This window comes from Candida tropicalis (assembly GCF_000006335.3).
Source record: "Candida tropicalis MYA-3404 genomic scaffold supercont3.3, whole genome shotgun sequence".
NCBI classification, from domain to species: domain Eukaryota; kingdom Fungi; phylum Ascomycota; class Pichiomycetes; order Serinales; family Debaryomycetaceae; genus Candida; species Candida tropicalis.
In genome coordinates this window covers 901,084-925,457 of record NW_003020055.1, presented here as the reverse complement: position 1 = coordinate 925,457, position 24,374 = coordinate 901,084, and the positions used below count along the sequence as shown (strand labels likewise).

At 33.4% G+C, this 24,374-nt stretch overlaps 14 protein-coding genes across 14 annotated transcripts; 7 read left to right on the top strand and 7 right to left on the bottom strand. All coding sequences in view use genetic code 12, as the record gives it.

Annotated features, from left to right (window-relative positions):
- Window positions 1-67: 67 nt before the first annotated feature.
- Window positions 68-1,942, bottom strand: CTRG_02494 (uncharacterized protein; the record flags this gene model as incomplete). Its single annotated transcript, XM_002548151.1, has 1 exon — window positions 68-1,942. One exon carries the CDS (start codon window positions 1,940-1,942, stop codon window positions 68-70), a length of 1,875 nt encoding a protein of 624 aa, XP_002548197.1.
- A 649-nt stretch (window positions 1,943-2,591) lies between these two features.
- On the top strand, window positions 2,592-4,451 carry CTRG_02493 (DNA topoisomerase 3; the record flags this gene model as incomplete). Its single annotated transcript, XM_002548150.1, has 1 exon — window positions 2,592-4,451. The coding sequence occupies one exon, from the start codon at window positions 2,592-2,594 to the stop codon at window positions 4,449-4,451; it is 1,860 nt and encodes a 619-aa protein (XP_002548196.1).
- Window positions 4,452-8,075: 3,624 nt separating this feature from the next.
- On the top strand, window positions 8,076-9,623 carry CTRG_02492 (uncharacterized protein; the record flags this gene model as incomplete). Its single annotated transcript, XM_002548149.1, has 1 exon — window positions 8,076-9,623. The coding sequence occupies one exon, from the start codon at window positions 8,076-8,078 to the stop codon at window positions 9,621-9,623; it is 1,548 nt and encodes a 515-aa protein (XP_002548195.1).
- A 719-nt stretch (window positions 9,624-10,342) lies between these two features.
- CTRG_02491 (uncharacterized protein) lies at window positions 10,343-11,305 on the top strand (the record flags this gene model as incomplete). Its single annotated transcript, XM_002548148.1, has 1 exon — window positions 10,343-11,305. The coding sequence occupies one exon, from the start codon at window positions 10,343-10,345 to the stop codon at window positions 11,303-11,305; it is 963 nt and encodes a 320-aa protein (XP_002548194.1).
- Window positions 11,306-11,577: 272 nt separating this feature from the next.
- CTRG_02490 (uncharacterized protein) lies at window positions 11,578-12,921 on the top strand (the record flags this gene model as incomplete). Its single annotated transcript, XM_002548147.1, has 1 exon — window positions 11,578-12,921. The coding sequence occupies one exon, from the start codon at window positions 11,578-11,580 to the stop codon at window positions 12,919-12,921; it is 1,344 nt and encodes a 447-aa protein (XP_002548193.1).
- ARV1 (sterol homeostasis protein) lies at window positions 12,904-13,764 on the bottom strand (the record flags this gene model as incomplete). Its single annotated transcript, XM_002548146.1, has 1 exon — window positions 12,904-13,764. One exon carries the CDS (start codon window positions 13,762-13,764, stop codon window positions 12,904-12,906), a length of 861 nt encoding a protein of 286 aa, XP_002548192.1.
- Window positions 13,765-13,970: 206 nt separating this feature from the next.
- On the bottom strand, window positions 13,971-15,152 carry CTRG_02488 (FG-nucleoporin; the record flags this gene model as incomplete). Its single annotated transcript, XM_002548145.1, has 1 exon — window positions 13,971-15,152. The coding sequence occupies one exon, from the start codon at window positions 15,150-15,152 to the stop codon at window positions 13,971-13,973; it is 1,182 nt and encodes a 393-aa protein (XP_002548191.1).
- Window positions 15,153-15,338: 186 nt separating this feature from the next.
- On the top strand, window positions 15,339-16,301 carry CTRG_02487 (uncharacterized protein; the record flags this gene model as incomplete). Its single annotated transcript, XM_002548144.1, has 1 exon — window positions 15,339-16,301. The coding sequence occupies one exon, from the start codon at window positions 15,339-15,341 to the stop codon at window positions 16,299-16,301; it is 963 nt and encodes a 320-aa protein (XP_002548190.1).
- A 140-nt stretch (window positions 16,302-16,441) lies between these two features.
- Window positions 16,442-16,774, bottom strand: RPP2B (ribosomal protein P2; the record flags this gene model as incomplete). Its single annotated transcript, XM_002548143.1, has 1 exon — window positions 16,442-16,774. The coding sequence occupies one exon, from the start codon at window positions 16,772-16,774 to the stop codon at window positions 16,442-16,444; it is 333 nt and encodes a 110-aa protein (XP_002548189.1).
- Window positions 16,775-17,273: 499 nt separating this feature from the next.
- Window positions 17,274-18,017, top strand: RPS15 (40S ribosomal protein uS19; the record flags this gene model as incomplete). Its single annotated transcript, XM_002548142.1, has 2 exons — window positions 17,274-17,286; window positions 17,602-18,017. The coding sequence occupies 2 exons, from the start codon at window positions 17,274-17,276 to the stop codon at window positions 18,015-18,017; spliced, it is 429 nt and encodes a 142-aa protein (XP_002548188.1).
- Window positions 17,652-18,071, bottom strand: CTRG_02484 (40S ribosomal protein S15; the record flags this gene model as incomplete). Its single annotated transcript, XM_002548141.1, has 1 exon — window positions 17,652-18,071. One exon carries the CDS (start codon window positions 18,069-18,071, stop codon window positions 17,652-17,654), a length of 420 nt encoding a protein of 139 aa, XP_002548187.1.
- A 285-nt stretch (window positions 18,072-18,356) lies between these two features.
- Window positions 18,357-19,301, top strand: ARG11 (Arg11p; the record flags this gene model as incomplete). The annotated part of the gene is made up of 1 exon (XM_002548140.1): window positions 18,357-19,301. One exon carries the CDS (start codon window positions 18,357-18,359, stop codon window positions 19,299-19,301), a length of 945 nt encoding a protein of 314 aa, XP_002548186.1.
- A 65-nt stretch (window positions 19,302-19,366) lies between these two features.
- Window positions 19,367-20,449, bottom strand: CTRG_02482 (uncharacterized protein; the record flags this gene model as incomplete). Its single annotated transcript, XM_002548139.1, has 1 exon — window positions 19,367-20,449. One exon carries the CDS (start codon window positions 20,447-20,449, stop codon window positions 19,367-19,369), a length of 1,083 nt encoding a protein of 360 aa, XP_002548185.1.
- A 346-nt stretch (window positions 20,450-20,795) lies between these two features.
- ZCF31 (Zcf31p) lies at window positions 20,796-23,900 on the bottom strand (the record flags this gene model as incomplete). The annotated part of the gene is made up of 1 exon (XM_002548138.1): window positions 20,796-23,900. One exon carries the CDS (start codon window positions 23,898-23,900, stop codon window positions 20,796-20,798), a length of 3,105 nt encoding a protein of 1,034 aa, XP_002548184.1.
- Window positions 23,901-24,374: the final 474 nt, after the last annotated feature.

The window sequence follows — 24,374 nt, the reverse complement described above, 5'->3', positions numbered from 1 at the left end:
TAGATTATAGTATATATATATATATTCACACTATTTATCACTTTTTTTTGACAATACAGTAAAATCATTATTCTATCCTTATATTAGATTTCACATCAGTTTTATTCACTTGACTTGTTGGTTTGGATGATGACGGCATTAATGAAGAATGTAACCTAGTAGAGTCAGGTAAAATCATTGATTCCTCATTTGTTTGAACAATTTTGGTAGCTTCTTGTATGGCATTATATTCATTGTTTATCAAATCAAGTAATAAATCACGTTGTAATTGATCATCACGAGATCGTATAGTTATCGAATTCACTTTATTCATGTTTTCTTTCAAATTCTCCATTGTTGAACGTAATATATTCATAATCAGACTGCTTTCTCCATTGATGATTGATTCATTAAGAGCATTTTCTAATTTTTCTTCTTGTAAATCCATTAATTTAGTTACATTTTGCCAAATTATACCAAATTCATGAAATAAAGCAGCATTAAGTGATGTCAGTTTAGTTAAATCATGTAATGCACCTACTTTATATTCCAAAAATTTCATTATTGGTTCTAAATCCAATTTTTCAGTAATTACATTAGATACATCATCAACATTTGGTGGACCTCTTATTGTTGGTGCATCTGGTGTTGTTATTGTCAGTTGTTCTGGTAATGAATCAAAAAACTTTCTAACAAAATTGTTCATTTTTGATTTGATCAATGTAGAATTCTGTGTGCCCTTGGCATACCCTCTTTCAAACGGTGTTGGGCCATGATCATGATTCATTGATAATAGATCTTGTGGCTTTTGTTCTTTGTCATCTTTATTTGTTTCTTCAGGAATAATAAATGGCTGCATTCCAATATTCGTATTTATAGATATATCCACGGATGGTTTTTCTTCTTCAATGGTTGATGCGACAATCTGGCTTGATGATCCTCTCTTATTGGCATACTCTTTGAGAATGGTTGCTTCAACAGGAGAATATTTTACTATTGAATCAATGTCTTTTATGGGAACTCCATTGGATTGAAGGAAATTTAGTATTGATAATTTACCTTGTTTTTCCATATTTCTAAAAATATCAACATATTTGGAAGTCCTGCTTTCTAAAACACTACTTGTATCTTCAATTTCTTTACTAACAATTGATTTTTTAGATTTCAATTGTGCCAATTTGTTTTCCAATTGAAGAATTTCTTGATCAATTTCATTTGATTCATCCAAAAGACTGAATAATTTAGCACCATGTTTATTTGAATCACTCTTGATAGATTTCACTTTAGTAATGACCTTGTTTCTCTGTCGATCCCATTTTTTAAACGATTCATGCAAGTTTTGGGCGTAATTTATATCTTTGTTGTACAATTCACCAAGGGAGTAATAACTCTCAGATAATTGATTATAATTCTGTACGATTTTATTTCTTAATTGATATAAATTACTATTTCCATTTTGTAAATAATCATTGTATTTCAGTGAGTCTTCAAATAACTGCTGGGTTAATAGTTTCACACGATTTGAAAGATACTCTACAGGTGATTCTGAGTTGTTGTAAGTTTCATTGAACTTTTGAGTGGGGAATTTTATCGAATTTATCATTATACTATCTTGAGTATATAACAATTCGCTATCTCTTAATGAATCAAACGAACTTTTTGAAGAATTCTTCAAATTCTCAATCGTACTTTGCAATAAAGCAGGTGTGTCATCTCTATTTGATATTTTATTCAGATCATCTTGTACACGTTGCTGTTGCTTGTTTACTCCAGTAGATATGAATTCTCCTGGATCTAGTTCGTCATCTTCCTCCTCCTCCTCCTCCTCATCATCATCTTCAGAAGTGGATACAGGGATCGATTGAAGTTTCTTGATGGGTATTGTTTCATCATGTATTGCTGGAAGATCACTTTGAATGGTCGAAGTTAGATTTATAGATTCAAATCCATTATTCAGAGTCATCGTTGGTGTAGATCGGTGATACAAGGGGGTGGGGGGAAAATTTGTAGATATTTGGAGTTTGGGTGATTCTTTTTTTTTTCTTTGTCGCACGCTTATCTATCTGTGGGAGTATGGTTTGGAGGCGACTTGGTGATACACTACAAATCTCTAGGTAGCAAGATGTAACATCCAATAGCAGGTTTGTAGTTATAAAGATATAGAGAAATCAAACATTAATTAGCATGGGGCGGCAGGTATACAAGATTGCCAGTATTCAACTCTTAGATGTGCCAAGTGGATAGACACAAGAAAGAAAGGGGTCCCTCCACAGCTAGTGGTGTATATCACTGGAATGCACTAGTATAGCCATCTCTATATGTGTTTATCCCTTAGCAGAGTATATTATATCTGGTGTAATCTAATTTACTATCATTAGAAGGAATCAGATATCCAAAACTGACGCGCGTTGAATTTTCTGTGTTTATTTTGGAATCAAACGAAGAGCAAAAGGGTTGGAAACAAAAAAAAAAAAATTCCAGATCCACGAGTTGCAAAGCTTACAGATACATATATTCCATAAATACTAGAACGAAATCATTATCTACTACCTATAGATACTAGGCTGCATTGATAATTATACATACTACAGACCCAATCTATTCTATTTACTATGAGGATTCTTTGTGTGGCTGAGAAGCCATCTATTGCAAAAGAAGTTTCCCAGATTCTTGGAGGAGGACGTGTTAAAGTTCGTAATAGCCGAAGTAAATACATCAAGAATTATGATTTCACTTTCAATTTCAAACCAGAAATAGGGAATTGTGAAGTAACCATGACTTCGGTTGTTGGGCACATAACAGGTCTTGATTTCCCACCAGAGTTTGGTTGGGGTTGTTGTGCAGCAGGGAAATTATTTGATGCTGCGTTGACTGAAATAGTTGACAAGGCAGACGTTTATGACAATATTGCTAATGAAGCAAGAAGAATTGATAAGTTAATGATTTGGACAGATTGTGATAGAGAAGGTGAATATATTGGGTTTGAAATATTCAATGCGGCAAAAAAGTTCAACCAATCTCTTGGGCTAAGTCAGGTATGGAGAGCAAAATTTTCACATCTTGAAAGAAACCACGTAATTCAAGCAGCTAAAAATCCTATAAAACTAGATATGAGAGCAGTGGCGGCGGTTTCGTGCCGTATGGAGATTGATTTTAGAGTCGGAACGAGCTTCACACGTCTATTGACAGATACATTAAAAGCCAGAGGAATCATAGGGAAAGGTGAAGTGGCGTCGTATGGGACGTGTCAGTTTCCGACATTGGGTTTTGTGGTTGATAGATACAAGAGGGTCAAGAGGTTCAAGCCAGAACCATTTTGGTACATTGAAGTTGAAACAATGAAGGAAAACAAAAAGACTGTATTTTCTTGGGTGAGAGGGCACTTTTTTGATAGACAATATGTTGCTCTTTTATATGATAAATGTTGTAAGAGTGGAGAAGATGGGATCATTAGTAAATTGGAATCTAAGAGAAAGAATAATTTTAAACCATTCCCGCTAACTACAGTCGAATTACAAAAAGATTGTGCTAAATTTTTCAAAATGTCAGCAAAGCAAGCTTTGGATGCGGCTGAAAAGTTGTACAACAAAGGTTTCATATCATATCCAAGAACAGAAACCGATAGGTTTCCAAAGGAAACGAATTTTCAAGGTTTATTACAACAGCAAACACAGTCCCCTGGATGGGGTTCATACACAACACAGTTATTGAGTGATGGATTCGTGACACCAAGAAGTGGTTCTCATGATGATCATGCGCATCCTCCAATCCATCCTATCAAGTATGGTGTTGGTAGTGCATTGGGTAATGCCCAAGAACAGAAAATTTATGAATATGTGGTACGTCGTTTTATTGCCTGTTGTTCGAAAGATGCTGTTGGTACACAAACACTGGTGACAATGAAATGGGGAGATGAATTCTTCACAGCAAATGGATTGATCGTTCTTGAGCAGAATTATTTAGAAGTTTATCCGTACAGGAAATGGAACAGTTCCCAGGAATTGCCAAATTTTACAGAAGGAGATAGAGTTGCATTGTCCAAGGGTGTACAAAAAGAGGGTAAAACCAGTGCACCAAATTACATGACAGAACCCGAGTTGATTGCATTGATGGATGTTAATGGTATTGGTACTGATGCCACTATTGCTGAACATATTGACAAGATCCTTCGTAGAGGATACATCGCCAAATCCAAAAAAGGACAGAAAGAGTATATTGTGCCATCAGCATTGGGAATGGGTTTAATTGAAGGGTTTGATAAGATGGAGTTTAGGGATGTATCATTATCGAAACCATTTCTTAGAAAAGCTTTGGAAAGGTCATTGGGAGAGATTTCTAGTGGATCACGAAATAAAGTAGATGTTTTGAACGAAACAGTATCGATATATCGTGAAGCGTTTGCTGTTTCATCTCAGAAAATGACAACATTAGTGGATGAATGCAGAAGTATTATACAGGCAAATAGTAATTAATTAGATAAAAAGTTAGATCAATTAATTGTCACACGCGGTAAAGAATCCTCCCTTTGGTAACAAGGTAAGGAGAAAGTGTTTTCTCTTTTATTTTTCTTGAAAAGTATTGTCTTCTACTTCTTGTTGTTGTTGTGTCAATTTTTTTTATATATGAATGGGTTTGAAGACGTTTGACATGAAAATTTTAGAGTCTTGTCCCGAGTGATAATCTTTAATTTGCGTATGATACAGAACAACGTAAAAACTGCAAACTAAAAATAAAGGGAAAAAGCAAAACAAATTAAAGTAAGCATCTCTAATCATAACATCTAAGCATTGTACGCAAAATTTGGCATTGACATGCATCAGCTATGAATTGTTATTTTCCTAACGAAGGCCTAATAAGACAATACTAGTGGAGGGGACGCCGAATTCTGCCGAAGAATCAAAAAGTAGGCAGGGCATAGGAAAAGAAATTTAGGAAAATAGGAACAATTGCTGCAATGTAAAATGTACCTTACACAAATGTATACGAGTTAAACCGAAACGAAAATAAACAAACAAACAAAGGAAAGAAGATATATATATATATGAACAATAAGATTACATCAAGAACTGTAACAAAAATTGAAAACAACCCTGCCCCACTCACCAAATAAAATGAATTTGAGTGTAAGAGAAATGTTCACATTCGAGGCTAGTAGGTTTTAAACGATCTTTATCACTAGGTTTGTAATTTGAGTTTTAAATTCGAATTATACGACAAACATCGTGCATTCATACTATCCGAAACAACAACAACCACGACTCTAATTCTTGCTACATTTTATTGAACACGGAGTTGTGAATAAAGAAACCGGATTTGTATTTTTCAAGACAAAGGAAGCTTTTTTAAACCAGGCTAAAGAAGAAGCAAGAAAATCAAAGTTCGTGTTGTGAGTGGTTGTGCTACTGGATATTTTTCACCACCCACCACCACCACCACCTATAAAAACAACGGCAACAATATGGTTTGGTCACTTTCACCCAAAATGCATTTTGTTTTGTTATCCTACTCTTTTTCTACCATGAGATTTGCAGTTTGCGCCAAGGCGTAGTGATGCATCACGGCACGTAGGTACCAACAAATGAAGTCTTCTAACGCCTAGTTTATATTACATCTGTCCTTTCTTGTTTATTTTTTTTGCTTTTGTTCCTTCACTTGGTATCAGAGTATGATATAAAAAAAAGTGAGTTATAACTGCAAAGTAAGGGCCCCGGTAAATAAAAAATTAGTTCAAAAAAAAAACCGAACTCAACTATTACAATCTTTACATTTCCCAAGGTACTGAAACGATCAGTAAGCTGGCTGTTTTCCACTGTGTGTTCGTATTTACTGTTTTTGGTTTTCGATTTACTTTCTGTTTTGTTTAAATTTACAAGATTTTCAATGCAAATTAAATATGAAATTTTCACTTTATTTTCCGACGTTTCTTTGTAATAAAATCCCTCATATTCCTTCATCGATAGGAAAACAAACTTTTTTTTTATTTTTAATTCCTATTACTTAATTTGTGTTCATAATAATGGAAAGCTTACTTAGCCTGAATAGCTGTAATCTATTAGTTACTACTCCGGCAGTGAAAGCATATTGGCCTAAAGTTTTTTTTATTTTTATTTTGTCTGTCTTTCTTTCACTCACAGCTTGCTCCAGCAGCAATATTACAAAACTAACTAACCAACAAGTACAAAAGTGCAAGAAAAGCTTCTTTTTGTTTTTGAAATGACAAACGATTTTTAACCTTCATTACGCAAATTATCTTTATTTACTTTTTATTATTATTGTTATGATAATATTAGTTTTAGTATTTTTAGTTAAATATAAGAAGATTGACATTTTTAAATCACACACACCCACACGTAATGATCCAAGATAATATTATGGGAATGAGAGGTTGTCGTTTTTCGGTTTGTGGTAAATGAGATCATCGTCATATTATTAAAAAATGGCTTTATTGTATTGTCATTTACTCAATGAATGCAAATATGGAAAAACCCATTACTTTTCCTTCTCCTTGCTTTTCTCCGATACACAAAACGGAAAAAAAAGGTTCCACAAGAAAAGAAGAAAAAACCCCTTTATAATCCACAGGGGGTGTGCAAGTTTTTAGCAGTTACTGTGCTGTACTCAGTTTTCCAGAATAATCACAAAACAGCAATATGTACAACAAGTTATTGAAAAGTGTATGCATACAGTACAAAGTATTAAATTCTCTTTAAGTAGGGAATCAATGAAAAAATGAGCAGACAATTTTGTCCTGGAAAACTTCCCACTTTCTTTCACATCCTAGTGATCAAAATTTATACACCGGAAAGTTACTCTTTACAATTGAACTAAAAGGATTACAAAATATAATCGCTTATGCATCATCGCTACATTGTGCGATACTTATGTTAGGCTAAACAAATTTTAATCCATACGTATGCTCATTATCTTTATTATTACCTCCTCAAAAACGAATACCTGACAGGTATTGAATAAAGAAGAATAGTCTCGGAAATTAAGATAATCAACAATGAAAATCGAATAAGAGAGAGAAAGGGAAAGAAAGGTAGGAAAAAGAAAAAAGAAAGTTGATACTTCCATTATTGCTGTTGACTTTTTATTTTCATTTCGGTGACTTATGATTTACTAAGAGAACGGAAATCAAAAAATATTGTTTTCAAGAAAATAAATGAAATCAAGGGAAGATATCCCATCATCGTAATCTTTAAAGATGTGCAGACACAGCTCACTTGTTTCTTTTGTTATACATTTATCTTCGAGACATGCCAATATAACTTATGATCCTATCGTTGATTGACAAACAAGAGAACCTTACTACTGAAGAATTAAATTGGTTAATTTCCTTTTTAATGTAGTAGGACGATCAAAAGATCGACAAAAGTACAGCACAGCACAGCACATCCCTTTCTAACTTTTCTCCTCTTCCTTTGATATCAAGCAGGTCATTAACCTGAAACAATAAACTTAATTTTTGTAACCATTTATGTTGTTTTCTAATTGCATACATACACCAAATACAAAAGCAAAACGATGAAGATGATGATCACTTTTCTTTTAGTTAGAAGCTCGAATGAAACTAAAGGGGAATAATAACAACACAATGAATCCATGACAAAATTATTTGTCAGCGTTCACTTTTCACCATAAATTTTTTTTGTACCACGCCAAATAGAAATGTAAAAAGAAAAATTTTCTACTAAAAAATCTTATCGCCTACACAACCCATTTCTTCAAATTTTTCAAAAGACGCAGTGTAGAACGTTATATATAAAAGGACTTGGAATTATTCCTCCGGTCCCACAATTTTGGCAGCTAACTGAAACGAAAAACCAACCCACACCACACCAGAACAAAACTATCTCAATCCAAAAAACCATAAAGGCAAGCAAGAAAGCAATTCCTTAAAGTGAATTTCACTGACACCACATATCTCATTCTTTACCCCTTTCTGAAATAAAGGAAAGTTATTATACATGCATCAATCGAACATACATTGTTTATCTTTCTGTACAAATAATTAAACAAGTAGAACCTCAAAAAAAAAAAAAAAATAAAGACAGAAGATATAAAAAGAAAGAAAAAAAAAAGGACAAGGGAGAATGAATGAAGATCACGAGCATACCCAATCGTCCCTCATGAACACATCAATACTGTCTAACAAGCGCAGTAATTTTCAGTTTACGTATGATTCAGAGACTAATTTGCTTTTGTTGATTCACAAGTATAAGGAAGACATATTCACGAGGGGAAATATCATTAAAACATGGGAAAAAGTATTGCAAGAGTTTAATGAACAATATAATGCGAACATTATACAAAGCAGAACTATAAATCACCGATTTCAGATCTTGAAGAAAAATTTAGAAAACAGGTTAAAACATGAGAACCAGCCATTGGATCAGCTATCCCTCAATGAAAATGAAAAACTATTAATTGACATCATAGATTATATGTACAAGAATAACTATACCGACGTGAACCCTTATTCCTTAGGGGGCGGCGTGATCTCGGCAAATGAACAGATGCATCATACATCAACATCGGCAATCCAAAATCAACATCAACATCATTTATCAACCACAGATATCACTCAAATTAGTCCGAATACTTTTACAAACAAATTAAATCAAGAAAGAGCTCAATATTTAATGTCTCAGGAATTTGATCAATCTGTTAATCAATTCCAATCTGGAATGGGGATTTCGCATGCAATACAACAGCAGACCCAACCTCAATCGCAACCTCAATCACAACCTCAACCACAAACTCAGCAACAACTGGCTGCATCTACTTCATCAAGTCATCTACAACAGCATCCTAGTTCACATCAAATTAGTATCTCCAAGGACATTGTTCCGGGGTTTCCTCCACCACTTGCTCAATCGGAAATGATTGATGATACAAGCCGACTTCCGACACAAGCTGGGGCGCTTATACAAACAAGCAGCCATTCCTCTCCACAAATAATGTATAAATCAGATGTTAACCTTTCTAGTACAACATTGCAACAAGATCATATAGCTGTCCAATCTGAGCCTGCTCATTCCAGCAGACACCTGGCTACCCCACAATTACCTCATTCACAACCAGATCAACAAATACAACAAGATCCGCTGATAGAGCACAGGTCACGTCAGCTCTCAACATCACAACTATCTCCTACAATTCACTATGACACTTCCCCTCAACAACACGCAGAACAGCAACAACAACATCATCATCCCCAACAACATCAACATCAGCACCAGCACCACCATCATCATCCTCAACAACAACAAAGTTCCATTAATTACACATACACTCTGAATCCTCAGCTTTCTCAACACCACTCAACTGACACTCAAGAGCCTTCAGTAACTTTTTTATTACAACAACTTCTAGTTTCTCAAAATCAAGTCAGTTTATCAATTAATGCCCTTAGGGATGATTTAAGAAATTTTAAAGTACAAACATATCAAAGAATTGACGATTTAATTAATGCTCAGCAATTACAAAATAATAATAGAATTTATGAAAAGTTAGATACACTAATAGAGATGCTTCGCAATAGATCATTAAAGAGTAATAGTAGTAGTTCTGGTGATGATGAAATGACTCAAGAAGATCATTCAGGAAATAGTCATGAACAAACAACAAGTAGTGAGTGAAATTTCCAACCATGATATCTACTTGAGTTTTTTTTTCTTTTTTTTGTACTTTCCCATCTCATTCAGATATCATTATTATACATAGATAAATATTCGTTCCCCCTTAACTCCCTTTAGAGTTTTCCTTTTACAGGACACATTCAATCTCATTTATATTCTATTTCTTTCTTCTTACTGGTGAATTATTATACAATTCTTTTTGCTTTCGTTGTTTTGTCGTTTTAGGAAATGTCATTATTACGTTCTGATTTATTCATATTTTTTTTTTTCCTTCGTCAGATTTTGCAACCCACACAAAATTAGACGACGAAATGGTTGATGACCATTGTGATCGTCGCCATCACTTTCTTGTGAACTGCATGTTGGGCTAGAAGTGATGAGCGGTACAACACCTTTTTGTAACAGGGGTCTCTGTATCATCAAATAGGTGAATACTTGCATTTGATGGGTTTGTTCTCTACTAGCTTTTGGTCCAGTATCAAATTATAACTGCACGTGATGACTTCTCATGTCAAGTTCTCGCTTATCCGATCGCGACTTTAATCGGGTTGTATTTTTTTTTTCCTCGTTATCAATCCAAACCAAACCAAAAAAAATCTTTTTGCTGTGAGTATATTTTCTTTCTTTTTTTATTCCACTTGGTTGCCTTTTGTGCTCTCACAAGATAATTGAAAACTCATACTACCAAACACGCCATTTTCATTTGGAAATATTCATCCATGTTAGACACTATATTACATTCTTTAGGACTGAATGATGTCTCGACATATTCCGATGATGATATGATTTATAGACCACCTTCCGGCCGAGTTGCCCGATATCAAATTATAATTGCATCTACTTTAGGCCTTATAGCAGTACTGTTATTTTCACTTTTACGACTAAAATATCCCAAAATTTATGTGGCCAATTTCAATGATTTAAATTTTAGTCTTCATTCGACATCTAGAAGGAATTTACCTAAACTACCTTCAAATTCTTTCTTTGGTTGGATACCTACTGTGTACCGAATCTCGGAATCGCAAATTTTGGAATATGCTGGATTAGATGCAGTGGTATTTCTTGAATTTTTCAAAATGTGTATTAAAATATTAACTATTTGTCTTGTTTTTGCATTGGTTGTGATATCACCTATTCGATATAAGTTTACTGGAAGAGTCGACCATGATTACCCAGACGATAATGTCAATGGTACAGCAACTTTTAGAACACTTGCAAGAGAAACCACTAGAATTTCACAGAGTGATAGTGATGGTAACGGTGATGACAAAGGACCCACGTACCAACAATTTCTTTGGTTATACACGATATTCACATATGTTTTCACTTTTGTTGTGGTGTATTTTTTGTTTCAAGCAACCAATAAAATTGTCAATATGCGTCAAAAATACCTTGGCTCTCAGAATTCTGTTACTGATAGAACAGTTAAGATTTCAGGAATTCCAGGGCTGTTAAGAGATGAAGTAACATTGGCACGACATATCGATAGTTTAAACATTGGAGAGGTTGACTCGGTTTTGATTGTGAGGGAGTGGCAAAATTTAAATAAACTATTCAAGATTAGAAAAAGGATTCTAAGAAGACTTGAAGAGAGTTGGGTTGAGTATTTTGAGAAAAATGGACTCGCCGATAAACTTGAATTGTTGGCACTACATCCACATGTAGGTGAACTGTATATATAGAAAACAGATACACAGACGTGGAGCCTGAAAATGACTACTCGGATTGGGCAAATCAGGCAAATGAATTATCCGCTGGGTCAATCACTGATCAAGTGTCTGATAATGGTGCATCGTCTTCCGTGGAATCTTTGAATCGATTATTAAATGATGAACTGAATACAAGACCATGTTTTAGAAAAGGGTGGTTTGGGTTATTTGGTCCTAAAGTTGATGCCATCAATTACTATAGCGAGAAGTTAGAAATTATCGACAAAGAAATCAAGAGAGCAAGAATGAGAGAGTATCCTGCTACTTCGAATGCGTTCTTGACCATGAAGAATGTTTCTCAAGCACAAATGTTGGCCCAAGCAGTGTTAGATCCCAAAGTCAATCACCTTATAACTAACTTGGCTCCTGCTCCGCATGACATTCGATGGGATAACATGTCATTAACCAGACAGGATAGAAATATAAGGATATTCATGGTTACTCTTTTCATTGGTTTGATGAGCGTTTTGTTAGTGTATCCAGTGAGATATTTAGCCAGTCTTTTGAATACCAAAAGTATTTCCAAGATATGGCCGTCTTTGGGAAGAGCCATTAAAGATCATAAATGGGCAAAGACATTAATCACAGGTTTTTTACCAACTTATCTTTTCACGATTTTAAACATTGTTATACCATTTTTTTATGTTTGGATATCACTGAGACAAGGGTTTTTATCTCATAGTGATGAAGAATTATCATCAGTGTCAAAGAACTTTTTCTATATATTTGTCAATTTGTTCTTGGTTTTCACCACATTTGGTACTGCTTCATTAGTGGATACAACCAAAATAGCATCTGATTTGGCAAGATCATTAAGAGATTTATCATTGTTCTACGTGGATTTCATAATTTTACAAGGATTGGGTATATTCCCATTTAAATTGTTGTTACTAGGAAATTTACTTCGATTTTTAACACATTCTATATTTCGATGTAAAACTCCCAGAGATTACTTGAAGTTGTATAAACCTCCAGTGTTTAATTTTGGTCTACAATTACCTCAACCGATTTTGATATTCATTATAACATTAGTATATTCTGTGATGTCATCTAAAATCTTAACTGCTGGTATACTTTATTTCATAATTGGATATTTTGTTAGCAAGTATCAATTATTGTATGCGTGTGTTCACCCTCCACATTCTACTGGTAAAGTTTGGCCCTTGATTTTTAGCAGAATTATTTTGGGATTATTTTTATTCCAAATAACCATGGTGGGAGCTTTGGCTCTTCAAAATGCAGTTACCTGTGCGTCATTCTTGGCACCATTGCCCTTGTTGACAGTTTATTTCTGGTGGAGTTTTGAAAAACAATATATTCCATTGTCAATGTTTATTGCTTTAAGAGCCATTGAAAATAATGGGAATGATGACAACTCCCAAGACGCAGACGTGGAACAAAATGGTGATTTCAACAACAAGACACTTGATGAAAGAAGGGAATTGAACACGAGGTATGAATATCCAAATTTGGTAAATGATTTAGATGGACCAATGATTGCATTAGAAGGTAATGATATGCTCCTTGTTAATCAAGATGGTACAACAATACGAAAAAGACAGACATTTGATTCACAATGGGATTATTAAATAGTCTAGTAGTTGAATATAGAATTGATGCATCACATCCATGTAAATTTCCTTAAAATCAAACAGTAGAAAACATCTTAATAATGCCACTAAAACCACATTTGAAATAATATTCTTGATTAACATAGACAATGCCAATGCAAACACAATCTTTAAATACTGACAATTAGTAACGATCTTTAATGCTTCGACAATATTAACAAATGCAATAATATTTATAAACTTTTTTATTATGGCTAGATTATCATAAGGCCAAATAAACATTAATATGGGGAATAATTTAATAGATCCAGATACAATCACAGTTAAAAATAAAACTATAGTTTTATAAGCAAACAATTGATTTGATTTAACATTCATATTAACATCTTTATTATTTGTACCCCAATGATACCAATTTCTAATAATTAATTGAAGTGAAATATTTAAAACAATATTTTCTAAACCTAATTTAATAATGAAGAATAAATATTGAAAAATTATTCCTTTTTGAAGTATTAAATTTATAAATTTTGAATGAAATGATGAAATTTCTTCATTTGCCCAAATTAAATAAACTTCTAATGATAAAATTAATAAAAATAATCTAAATAATTTAGAATAATCTGGTTTTGATTTATTTGATTTATAAATTATTTCTTGTTCTATTAAATTAAATGATAAATGTCTATAAGCTTGTTTTTTCAATAATAAAATATCTAATGATAATATAACTGAATCATATTCAATATATTTATCGGCTATTTTATTACATTTGGGACATACTGTTAATTTAATATATTCACTTTTATATCGTGAGTATAAACAATCTATTCCTTTATAACCACATTCGATACATATCATTGGATAGGAGGGAAAGTTGAATCGTTGGTTATGTTGTAAGAAATGACTTGTTGTGTTGATGTGGGTTTCGTTATTTTTTTTTTTTTTTTGGAGTGCTGTCTCGTTTACGGCTTTTACACGAAATGGCTGTAAATACTTCTCTATAGGATTATGATTTTATTCAACTGACAGTGTTTTTATATCAATTGTTACAAACTCTATAAATGCTAATTACATAATGCAGGTGGTGGTGGAATATCAGGAATATTCCCAAGGCTAAACATATTGGACTTGAATGCCTCTAGTATTTCTGGTGGGAAATTTTCAAGATCTTCAGAAGAGACTGTAGAAGTGTTATTGTTAGATTGAGCAGGTGGATTTTGTTGTGCTGATGTAAATGAAAATGAAGGAGTAGTTTGTGAAGGTTGACCAAATGGAGAAGCATTGGATTGACTAGACGAACCACCACCGAATGCAGAACTGGTTGAATTAGAAGCACTGTTAAAAGCAGATGCTGCATTAGTTGCACCAAACGGAGAAGATGTAGTTGTAGTACTGCCAATTGCAGATGGCTGCGTATTGTTCGTATTTCCAAAAGCAGATGTTGTTTGGGTAGAGCCAAATGGTGATGCAGTCGCTTGAGTGGAACCAAATGGTGATGCTTGAGCTTGATTAGATCCAAAAGCTGACGTATTTGATTGACCAAATGGATTGGAATTATTAGCAGATGTTCCAAAGGCTGAACCTGTACCACCACTCCCTCCAAATGCAGATGTTGTTGTAGTGGAGGCTTGACCAAATGGACTTGGGTTCGAATTCGTAGTTGTACCAAATGCAGACGGTTGGTTACTTGATGATGATGAACCGAAACCAGTACTTCCAAACCCAGATGAAGTATTCTTATTTACTAATGAACCAAAAGGCAGAGAATTGGCATTATTGTTTGCTGACAGCAGGAACCCTGTTGACCCAAATCCTGACAGACCAAATCCACTTGACGTTGTTGTTGCTGCTGCTGCTGTTGGTTTATTTGCTGTTCCAAACCCGCTGGAACCAAACGCACTTCCTGTAGTTGAAGCTGCTGGTTTATTTCCAAACCCACTACTTCCAAATCCTGAAGAACCAAATGCTGAAGTTGTATTAGAACTACCAAATCCAGTTGATCCAAATGCACTAGATGTATTATTAGGATTTCCAAATCCCGAACTTCCAAATCCTGATGATTGTGATGACGATGATGATGGATTGTTAGTGTTATTGGTATTAAATCCAGATGATCCAAATCCACTGCTTCCAAATCCTGAACTTGATGAGTTTGTGGCAAATGGGTTTGATTGATTACCAAATGCTCCCGCTGAACTTTTATTTCCAAACCCACTTGATCCAAATGCACTAGTATTTCCGAACATTTGTGTGTAATTTAATTGAATATACTTGTTGTAATAAACTTCGATGCGTGATTATTATAATTTTTTTTTTTTCTTTCTTGCTGATTGTTTAAAAGTTTATGTATGCGGAAATATCAAAATCAACAAAAAAAAAAAAAAAATATAAATCACGAACTCAATATAAACTGATTCATCACGACGAAAACAATGAAGCATTCTTACAATTATACAAAGAGATTCATCGATGATCAAGTCAATATCCTTAATGAACCGTTTAAGATTACACCACGAATGATATCAGTAATTGGTGGTAATCTAACAGAAGATCAATTGAAGCTGATTTTAAATAAAATAAACAATGATTTACAACTACATAATGAAAGACTATTCCCAGCACAAATCAATAACCAAATTATTCTGCAGATTATGAAACTTGAGACACAAAAATTGAAAATCGTGAATCAACAATTATATAAACTAAATGCTTTTGTCAAGCCTATAATACTACCTGATTTTGAAAATCTATCTAATTATGATCAACATGAAAAATTGATAGATATGATAGGCATGATTGATGAGTTACCTGAACTGAAATATTTATTTGTATCAGAAGATGGAATTACCAATGTTGAAGATGACTATAGTATTGATGAAGATGAGACGAACAATGTTGAACTTGATGACAATACAATTCAAGACACGGAAGAGCAAGTTGAGTCTCGCAAACAAATAAACAAGGAATTTATTGAGGAGATAATTGATGAAGTTAATGAGTTAAATGAAAGTCCAGAACCCGAATTAATAGAAAAATATGACAAGTTACGAATGGATTTAATTGAAATCAGTAAAGCGTTAAAATACAAGACTGATAAAATTGAATACTTGAACAATTTGCAACATAACATAAACCAATTGTTCAATAGAAATCAGCCACAGATGAGGTCAGATTCAAATGAACTATATGATAGTGATGAAGAATTACATGAAGCTCCAAAGGTCAATAATCTACAAAATAACCTTCAGTTTAAAAATTCTGCTACCGAGACGCGTAACTTGGCTAGTGAAATAAATAGATTTCGCATACTTGTGGAGCAAATATCATATAAGGTCAATACTAAAGGTATAACTGCATCAGAATTACGTGATAAACTACAAGAGTTAAATCGCTAATGAAATTATTAGTATAAGAAGATTAGTTTATAATACATTAAATAAACATGCAAAATAAGAATAATAATAAAACCCGATATAATTCATTTTGAAAACCAGTAAAGGTGACAAATATATAGTCCTGAATTTTAATATTACATCTAATCGAATAAACCGAAACCCATATCATCATCAGATTCTTCTTTAGCTTCTTCTTCTTTTTCTTCTTCAGCTTCGGCAGCGGCACCACCAGCAGCGGCAGCGGAACCAGAAGAAGCAGCAGCAGCACCACCGGATGGGACAGAGGCGAATTTAGTGTTACCTTCGGCAATCAATTCTTGCAAGTCTTTACCTTCCAATTCTTTCAACAATAAGTCTAATTTGGAAGATTCAACTTCAGCACCAACTTGTTCCAATAAAGCGGAGATGTCAGAAGCAGATGGGGAAGCGTTACCACCTTGGACTAATAATAAGTAAGCAGCTAAGTATTTCATTGTTTCAATATGTTATCTGATAATAATAGAATAATCACTTTTAAGCAAACTATTGGCAGACTATCCTTTGATAATATAAGTTCTAAAAAGAGTAAAACCAAAAATCAAGATTACGAGAGATGTGCAGAAGAAAAAAAAAGAGAAAAATCCACATAGTGTTAACTCCTGTAGTAAGTAAGAGAAAAGTGAAAAATTGTGTGATAATAAAAGACTCCTGTATATAGTATACAGCTTAGGGTTGCAGCCCTAGTTGAAGTCGCACTCTCTTTGTTAATGTGCAGTATTTTGTATGTCGTGCAGACAGGAACTAAAAATTTTCTTTGGAATTTTTTTTTTTTCTCTCTCTCTCTCTGTTGAGTATGGGCGCATAGTACACCTTAGTCGTAGTGCGAAGTGAGGAACTCTCACGCCAATACTGAGAAAAACACTTTTTCAATAAAAAAACTGCTTTTTCTATATTTACACATAATACTCTAATCATCAAAGAACAGCAACAATCATGAGTGACGCTAGTATGTTATACTGTCAAACGAATATTTTGGAGAATGTACTAGTGAATAGATGGAACTACGAACATATAGAAGATCAGGATAGAAGGATTTTATGGACAAGGGGGTAGAACGATGGACTGGAAAATTTTATCATTACAAGATGAACAATAATGGAAGAACAATCAAAATGAAATAATATGTCATGAATATTCCAAGAAATCATATACATTGCAAGATATGAAACACGTAGATGACTATATTAAACTAGTAATATTTTTTTCATAATACTAAATAAGAATATGGAATTTTTAGAATACTAACATACTTTATTTATAGCTGCTCCAAAAAAGAGAACCTTCAAACAATTCTCATTCAAAGGTGTTGATTTAAAAGATTTGGTTGAAATGCCAACTGAAGAATTCACCAAATTGTGTGGTGCTAGAGTCAGAAGAAGATTCTCCAGAGGTTTGGACTCCAAACCAATGGGTTTGATTAAAAAATTGAGAATTGCCAGAGCTAACACTCAACCAAATGAAAGACCAGCTACTGTCAAAACTCACTTGAGAAACATGATCATTGTTCCAGAAATGATTGGTTCTGTTGTCGGTGTTTACAATGGTAAAGTTTTCAACACTGTTGAAATCAAACCAGAAATGGTTGGTCACTACTTGGGTGAATTCTCCATTACTTATACTCCAGTTAGACACGGTAGAGCTGGTAACGCTTCTTCTAAATTCATGCCATTGAGATAAATGTATTGAGTTGTTATTATAATAAATATATGTACAGTATTTTTCCCCTTTCATCTCCCACCTATCCTATAATTTATTTAGGTTAATATAAATTAAAAAAAGTGTTAAACAGGATTTTTGTATTGCCAGTCTAACGTTGTAGCTCCTTTTATGCCCATTAACTCGTATCACGTGACAATTGCCGAATTTGGTATCTCTTCGAAATTTAAGCGCCAATATTACAATAAATGAAAGAAAGAAAAAATAAATGAATAAATTGATCTATATTAAACAACGTTGAAAAAAAAAAAAGAAAAATTCTTTGCCTCGTCGTGCTTCCATTGGATTAATAAATAAACTATGGATCAAGATAATTCTCAACTATCATCTAGTCAACATGAACAGATTCATCCTTTAAAAGAAATCACATATGGAGCTATTTCAGGTATGGTTGGGAAATTAGTCGAATTTCCATTTGATACAATTAAAGTTAGACTTCAATCAACTTCATCTGATAAACATGTTAGTACTTTAAAAATGATTCAACAAACTTATCAAAATGAAGGAATATTTAATGGATTTTATAAAGGTTTAAAAGCACCTCTTGTTGGTGCATGTCTTGAAAATGCTATACTTTTCAGTTCTTATAATACTGCATCAACTATATTTGTCAATATATTAAATGATAAACAAGAAGGGAAAGTAGTCTATAACAATGATACAGTACCATTTTGGACTAAACTTGTATCGGGAGGTTTTGCTGGGTTTATGGCTTCATTTGTATTAACTCCAGTTGAATTGATTAAATGTCAATTACAAGTATCTAATTTAACAAATTCCAAAGTAGAACATTCATATGCAAGTATAATTAAATCAACATTACGGAAAGATGGGGTGATTGGATTATGGAAAGGATTAAATTCTACCATACTTCGAGAAGTAATAGGAACTGCTATTTGGTTTGGTACTTATGAATATATCAATGAATATTTCAAGACAAAAAAATTTAAGAGTTCAATCTTAGGTAATGAAGATATTCAATTATTGATTAGTGGTGCTATGGCAGGTGTCACTTTTAATTTCTCCATGTTCCCAGTTGATACAATTAAATCAAATATTCAAACCAATGATCTTCTAAATCATGGACTGACACATAATGGATTTTGGAATACTGCAAGAGGAATCATATCAAAACCTGGTGGAATTATCAATTTATATAATGGATTAGGTATAACCATGATACGATGTATTCCAGCTAATGCATTAATTTTTTACACTTATGAGTTTTTAAAACAAAACTTTTGAATGTATATATATATACATATAATTTTAGACATATATAGACCATTCTAAAGTAAACAATTATTTATTTAAGGAAATAATTCCAGAGCTTTTTTCAAATCGTCAACATTCAATAAATCAGAACCTAATTGGTAAAAATCTTGTAGATGAGAATTTAATAAATTCCAAGGCCAAATAATATCACCCCAAATTCTAGTTTTTAATCCATATTCATGTGCTTTATCAAATATTCCTTTTAATTTATCTTTTTGTTCATCTGTAAATGTATTCTTAGTAGTTGATGGATATAAATCATCACCTAATAAACTATGTAATGAACCACTTGCAACACGAGATAATTTAGACCATTTTTCCAAGAATTCAGTATTGGTATTATCAGCAGTAAAATTTTGTAATGGACCATCTAAAAAGAAATACCTGATTTCTTCATCGATTACTTTTTCAACTGGTAAATTACCTGTTATTGTTAAAATCAAAGGTCCGGGATAAAATTTATCTTCTGTAGTGTTATAATATGCAAGATAACCTTTATCTATAAATGGTTGTAATAATGGTTTCAAAGCATCATAAGTCAGATTAGGGTTTGTTTTAAAATCAAACCAAAAATAAAGTGGTTGTTCAGCATTATTATAAAAGACACTATTTTTAACACTATCATCACCAATCAATGGACTTTCTCCTCTTTCATGTTCTTGTTGATCGATAAAAGTATAAGTAGGATTGGCAAACTGTAAAAATTGAAAAAGTGGATTTAAATATAAATTAAATAATGTATTTATAGGACGTAAAAATTCTTGATTATGTCCAACATAAATCTCACCAGTTCTAAAAATCAATGTCTCATTAATCCCAGTACTCATTGTACTTGTTCTATTCAAAGTATAATTTCTATCAAATACCCAAATGTCACTTTCAACACTAACACAACCAACACTCAAAGCATCAAACAAAGGTTGATGTCTCCAATAATCATTATGTGAATGTAATGGTTTAACATATACATCTCTATTAAGTTCCTCTATAGTATGATTAAATGGTAATACTGGTATCGTACTGGTGCTTCCATTAAATTGTACTAATTCCGGATCATATAAATTTATGGTTGTCGGTGGAAAAGTACGTTCAACAATCGGTTTGAAAACACTTATCATTGTTTCTAGGTATAAAGAGTGTGTAGTTATCAATTTGAATGAATGGTTAAAACTAGAACAATTTGTACACTTTCTTGAATATATATATCCTGTGAAAAACGTGGGGCCCTCCTGTATGTCCTCTAACTGACAATAAAGAAAAACAGCCGAAATTTCGCCAAATTATTCCGCGCTCAATTTTTTGTTGTCGAAAATTTAGAAGCAACTCAATAGAAGTGGCGGGATTCACGTGCAATTGGTTGCAAATTTTTCTTTTACATTATTTTTGCTTGACTAATCGTAAGTCATTGGTACATAATAATACATAATTATAGCAGTATAGTCTATAGATACACTATACATCGTTCTAAACTTTATTAACTAGAATATCATCAAGATTTTGATTTAGTTTGTTTAATCTTTGTGTGGTAGCAGTCATGATTTCTTCATTGCTATAATTCAATTTGAATTTAACAAATTCACATAATGTAGATAATTGACTCAATATAGATGATTGATTAAATAATTCAAGAACCAATTCATCTTCCTTGGTTTCAAATTTGATCTCTGGAATATGTTTCTTTAGACTGATTTCAATAAATTCAACAACTAGTTCATTTGAGCCCGATTTATGAATCTTGAGATATTTCGTCAACACGGCTAAACTATAAGCCAAGGACAAGATCCCGGCAGTAAATGATAATACATAAACTGGCATTTTAGTCCATGCTTGTTTGACTGTTGATTGGAGTTCAGGAGTATCCCACCAATCCGACGAATTATCAATCACATCTCTAAATGTTTTCGTTGACTGGACCGCGTCATTGGAATAATCATCTAGCGCGGTAGGACCAACTACTACCAAAAAATCTTTTTCATATTCAGACAGGGGCACCAATTTGAGAAAGTCGACATATTCATGAATGGATTTAATTATTTGTAAAAGACATTTCCATTGTTCAGTAGATAATTCTTGGAGTTTATCAGTGAGCCCTTCCAGAGTTGAAATCTCACTACTGATTAATGGATTTTGTAATACACCAACTCCACTAGTAGCCCATGGATCATTAGTAGCATTATGATTAGAATCGTTTGAATCATTGTTGGCATTAAAATCATATTTGCACATTTTAAATACCATGACATCTTGTAGGAAATAATTAAACTCAAGAATATCACCCATGCATAATATAATATTCGAAAACCAGTACGACATGTTAATCACCACTAATTTCTTATCTTCCAAAACTTTACTGTACAAATTTTTGATTTTCTTTTTGAATTCAATTGTAGATTGTTCCGGTTGAATCAAATCCTTCAACTTTAAATCCTCGTTGGATAACTTTGATAAAGAATGTTCAAATGATTTAGCTGCCAATATTAAACTCGTACTATCTGATGGTACAGTATTTTTCTCGTATAATTGACTCCAATTACTTCTGTTATTGACTAATTTTAATGATATGTAATCAGTATCCCCCATAGGTAACAAGATATTATTAGAATAAAGGTCCCTTTCATAATCGAATTTGAAGCCATCTAATATAGATGATAACTTATAATATGGTCTACCTTGATGAAACCGCAACAAGATGATATTATTAATATAAAAACTCCAAATGATTTTTAAAATCATTTCACGTTCGAAATTCTGTCTTTTAGTTCCAAATGTAGGCGTTGTTCTTGACTCTTGAAATTCAAATCGTTTTTGTTTATATATCTCAACATATTGATTATTGTTGACGGTTTCCCAAAGCTTGATGTTAAGATCATTAATTTTCTTGACGTTGAATCGGATTGAGGTACATTTACTCATTAGTTTGTAACAGCATAGTATGCCCATATCATTTAAATTATCCCAATATTTATGCATTTTGTTCAACCAATACAATTCATCACCAACTAATCCAAGAGAAGGTTCCGTTTTGGAAACGATCAAGCATGTAGTTGCAATTATTGCATGAATAATAGAAGCATCGGTAACCAATGCTAAATTTTTAATAAAGATGGATTTCCCAGGAAACAATTGATGACCAGGATGGTTATAAATATAATAATAGTTGAACACTTTATTCAATACCTCCCATGGTGGCAAGTCATATTTAGCTAATTGTTCATCTGTGAATGGCGCATCTAATGTTAGTTTCTTTTCATTTGGTGGAGGTGGTGGTAATTTTACCAGTGGAGTTTCCATGTAAATTGGTTTTTGAGGTGCGTTAGAAATTTTCACGGATGATCCTGCCATACTTACATCATTAGGATTCGACAACGATGATGACAGGGAAGATCTGGATAGATTACTTGGAGGCAGTGGCAGTGGGGGTCCTCTGCTTCTACTTGATTCATTATCGTACGTCGAATGATTCTTAGAATGGCTTCTATGACTTCCCAGATGATTGCGAAGATGCTGATGGTGATGGTGATGGTGATGACTATGATGACGCTCATATTGATGGTTCATATGTGGTGGAGGACCCTGAGGTGGAGGACCATAATGATATGGTTGTCCTGGAGGTGGTGGAGGGTGTGGTCCACCAGCTATTCCTGGAGGCGGCGGTGGTGGTGGGAACCCAAATCCTGGTGGATGATGCATATGTGGTGGAGGAGGTGGAGGTGGATATCCATAATAATGATGAAGTAAATGTGGAGGTAATGGAGGGGGTGGTCCTCGTGGGGGTTCTTCCATACTATGATGCAGGGACGTTGTTGGAGGAGGAGGAGGATGAGGTAGATGAGGACTATGATGAGAATTATTGGATCCTGAATGTGGTTTTGGTGGTGGAGGGGGGTGTGGTTGTTGATGAGGAGAAGTTTGAGTAATACTAGGCAAATGTCCTATTGAATTGGATGAGCCTAAATGTTGTGGTGGGAAAGGAGGAAGGCCAGAGTAGTTTATTGAGTTTGATCTCTCCGAAAATGCACGATTCGGAAGCTGTAATAAAGTTCCAGAAGGTCCCAGTAGACTTGAAAATGAAGAAACAGATCTTGGGAATTGGTTTTGCTTATAAGGGTCCAGTCTTTGATAATCCAATGTTGCTTGACTAAATACAGGAGAAGGTAGTTTTTTGGGTATTTTCCCATCTGAAATATAGGAACTGAGTCTTTCTGCTGATGATGATACATCGTTATTTTGTTGCTGTTGTGCCGGTGGAGATGCTTGTGATTGTTCGTGATCATATTGGTTTAAATGTAATGATTTTGATTTTTTTATGTCGGGATCTAAATCTGTACTGTCGGGATCTCGTTTCTTTCTTTTCCCACCTCTATTACTTTGAACAAAGACACATTCTATATCTAAAAAACGACAATTGGAGCAAGTTCTAGTTCTTTCCGGGATTATTTTATTAGTTCCATCAGCACCAGTGACAGTTATCATTGGTTCTCCGTCACATTTTATTTTTTTCTCTCGACACGATAGACAAGCACGTCTTGCAACCCTTCGTGGTTGAGATTGATTGGAGATGGTTGACATAAGTGAGTTCAAGGGATGGTAGTGGTGGTACTAAAAGGAGTGGAATATGTTAATGTGATGGTGATAATTGGTGATGTCTGGTTACTAATAATAATACTAAAAATAAAAAAAGAAAGTTGTCTTTGAAGAAGAAGAGAATGAAATGAAAACTGAATTATAAATTTTTTTTGTTTGTACCGTAAGTAGCACTTTTTTTGTTTTCTATTTTTTATTTTTTTTCTTCCTTTTATAATTTCAATTTTTCCTTTCCTTTGCTCTTGCTTTTGGTTTTGATTTTGGTTTTGGTTTTCTATTAAAACAAAAATGATTGTTTATTTCAAGTTTTCTTTCTGGAATTTATTTCAAGATTGATAAAGCATGAAGAAGTAACCACTTTTCATAAACACGAGTGAAACTTTACCAAATAATTCAAAATAAAATATCAACAAAGTAGTGCCCCAAGGTCAGTATATTTATAGAAATTGTTAATGTAGT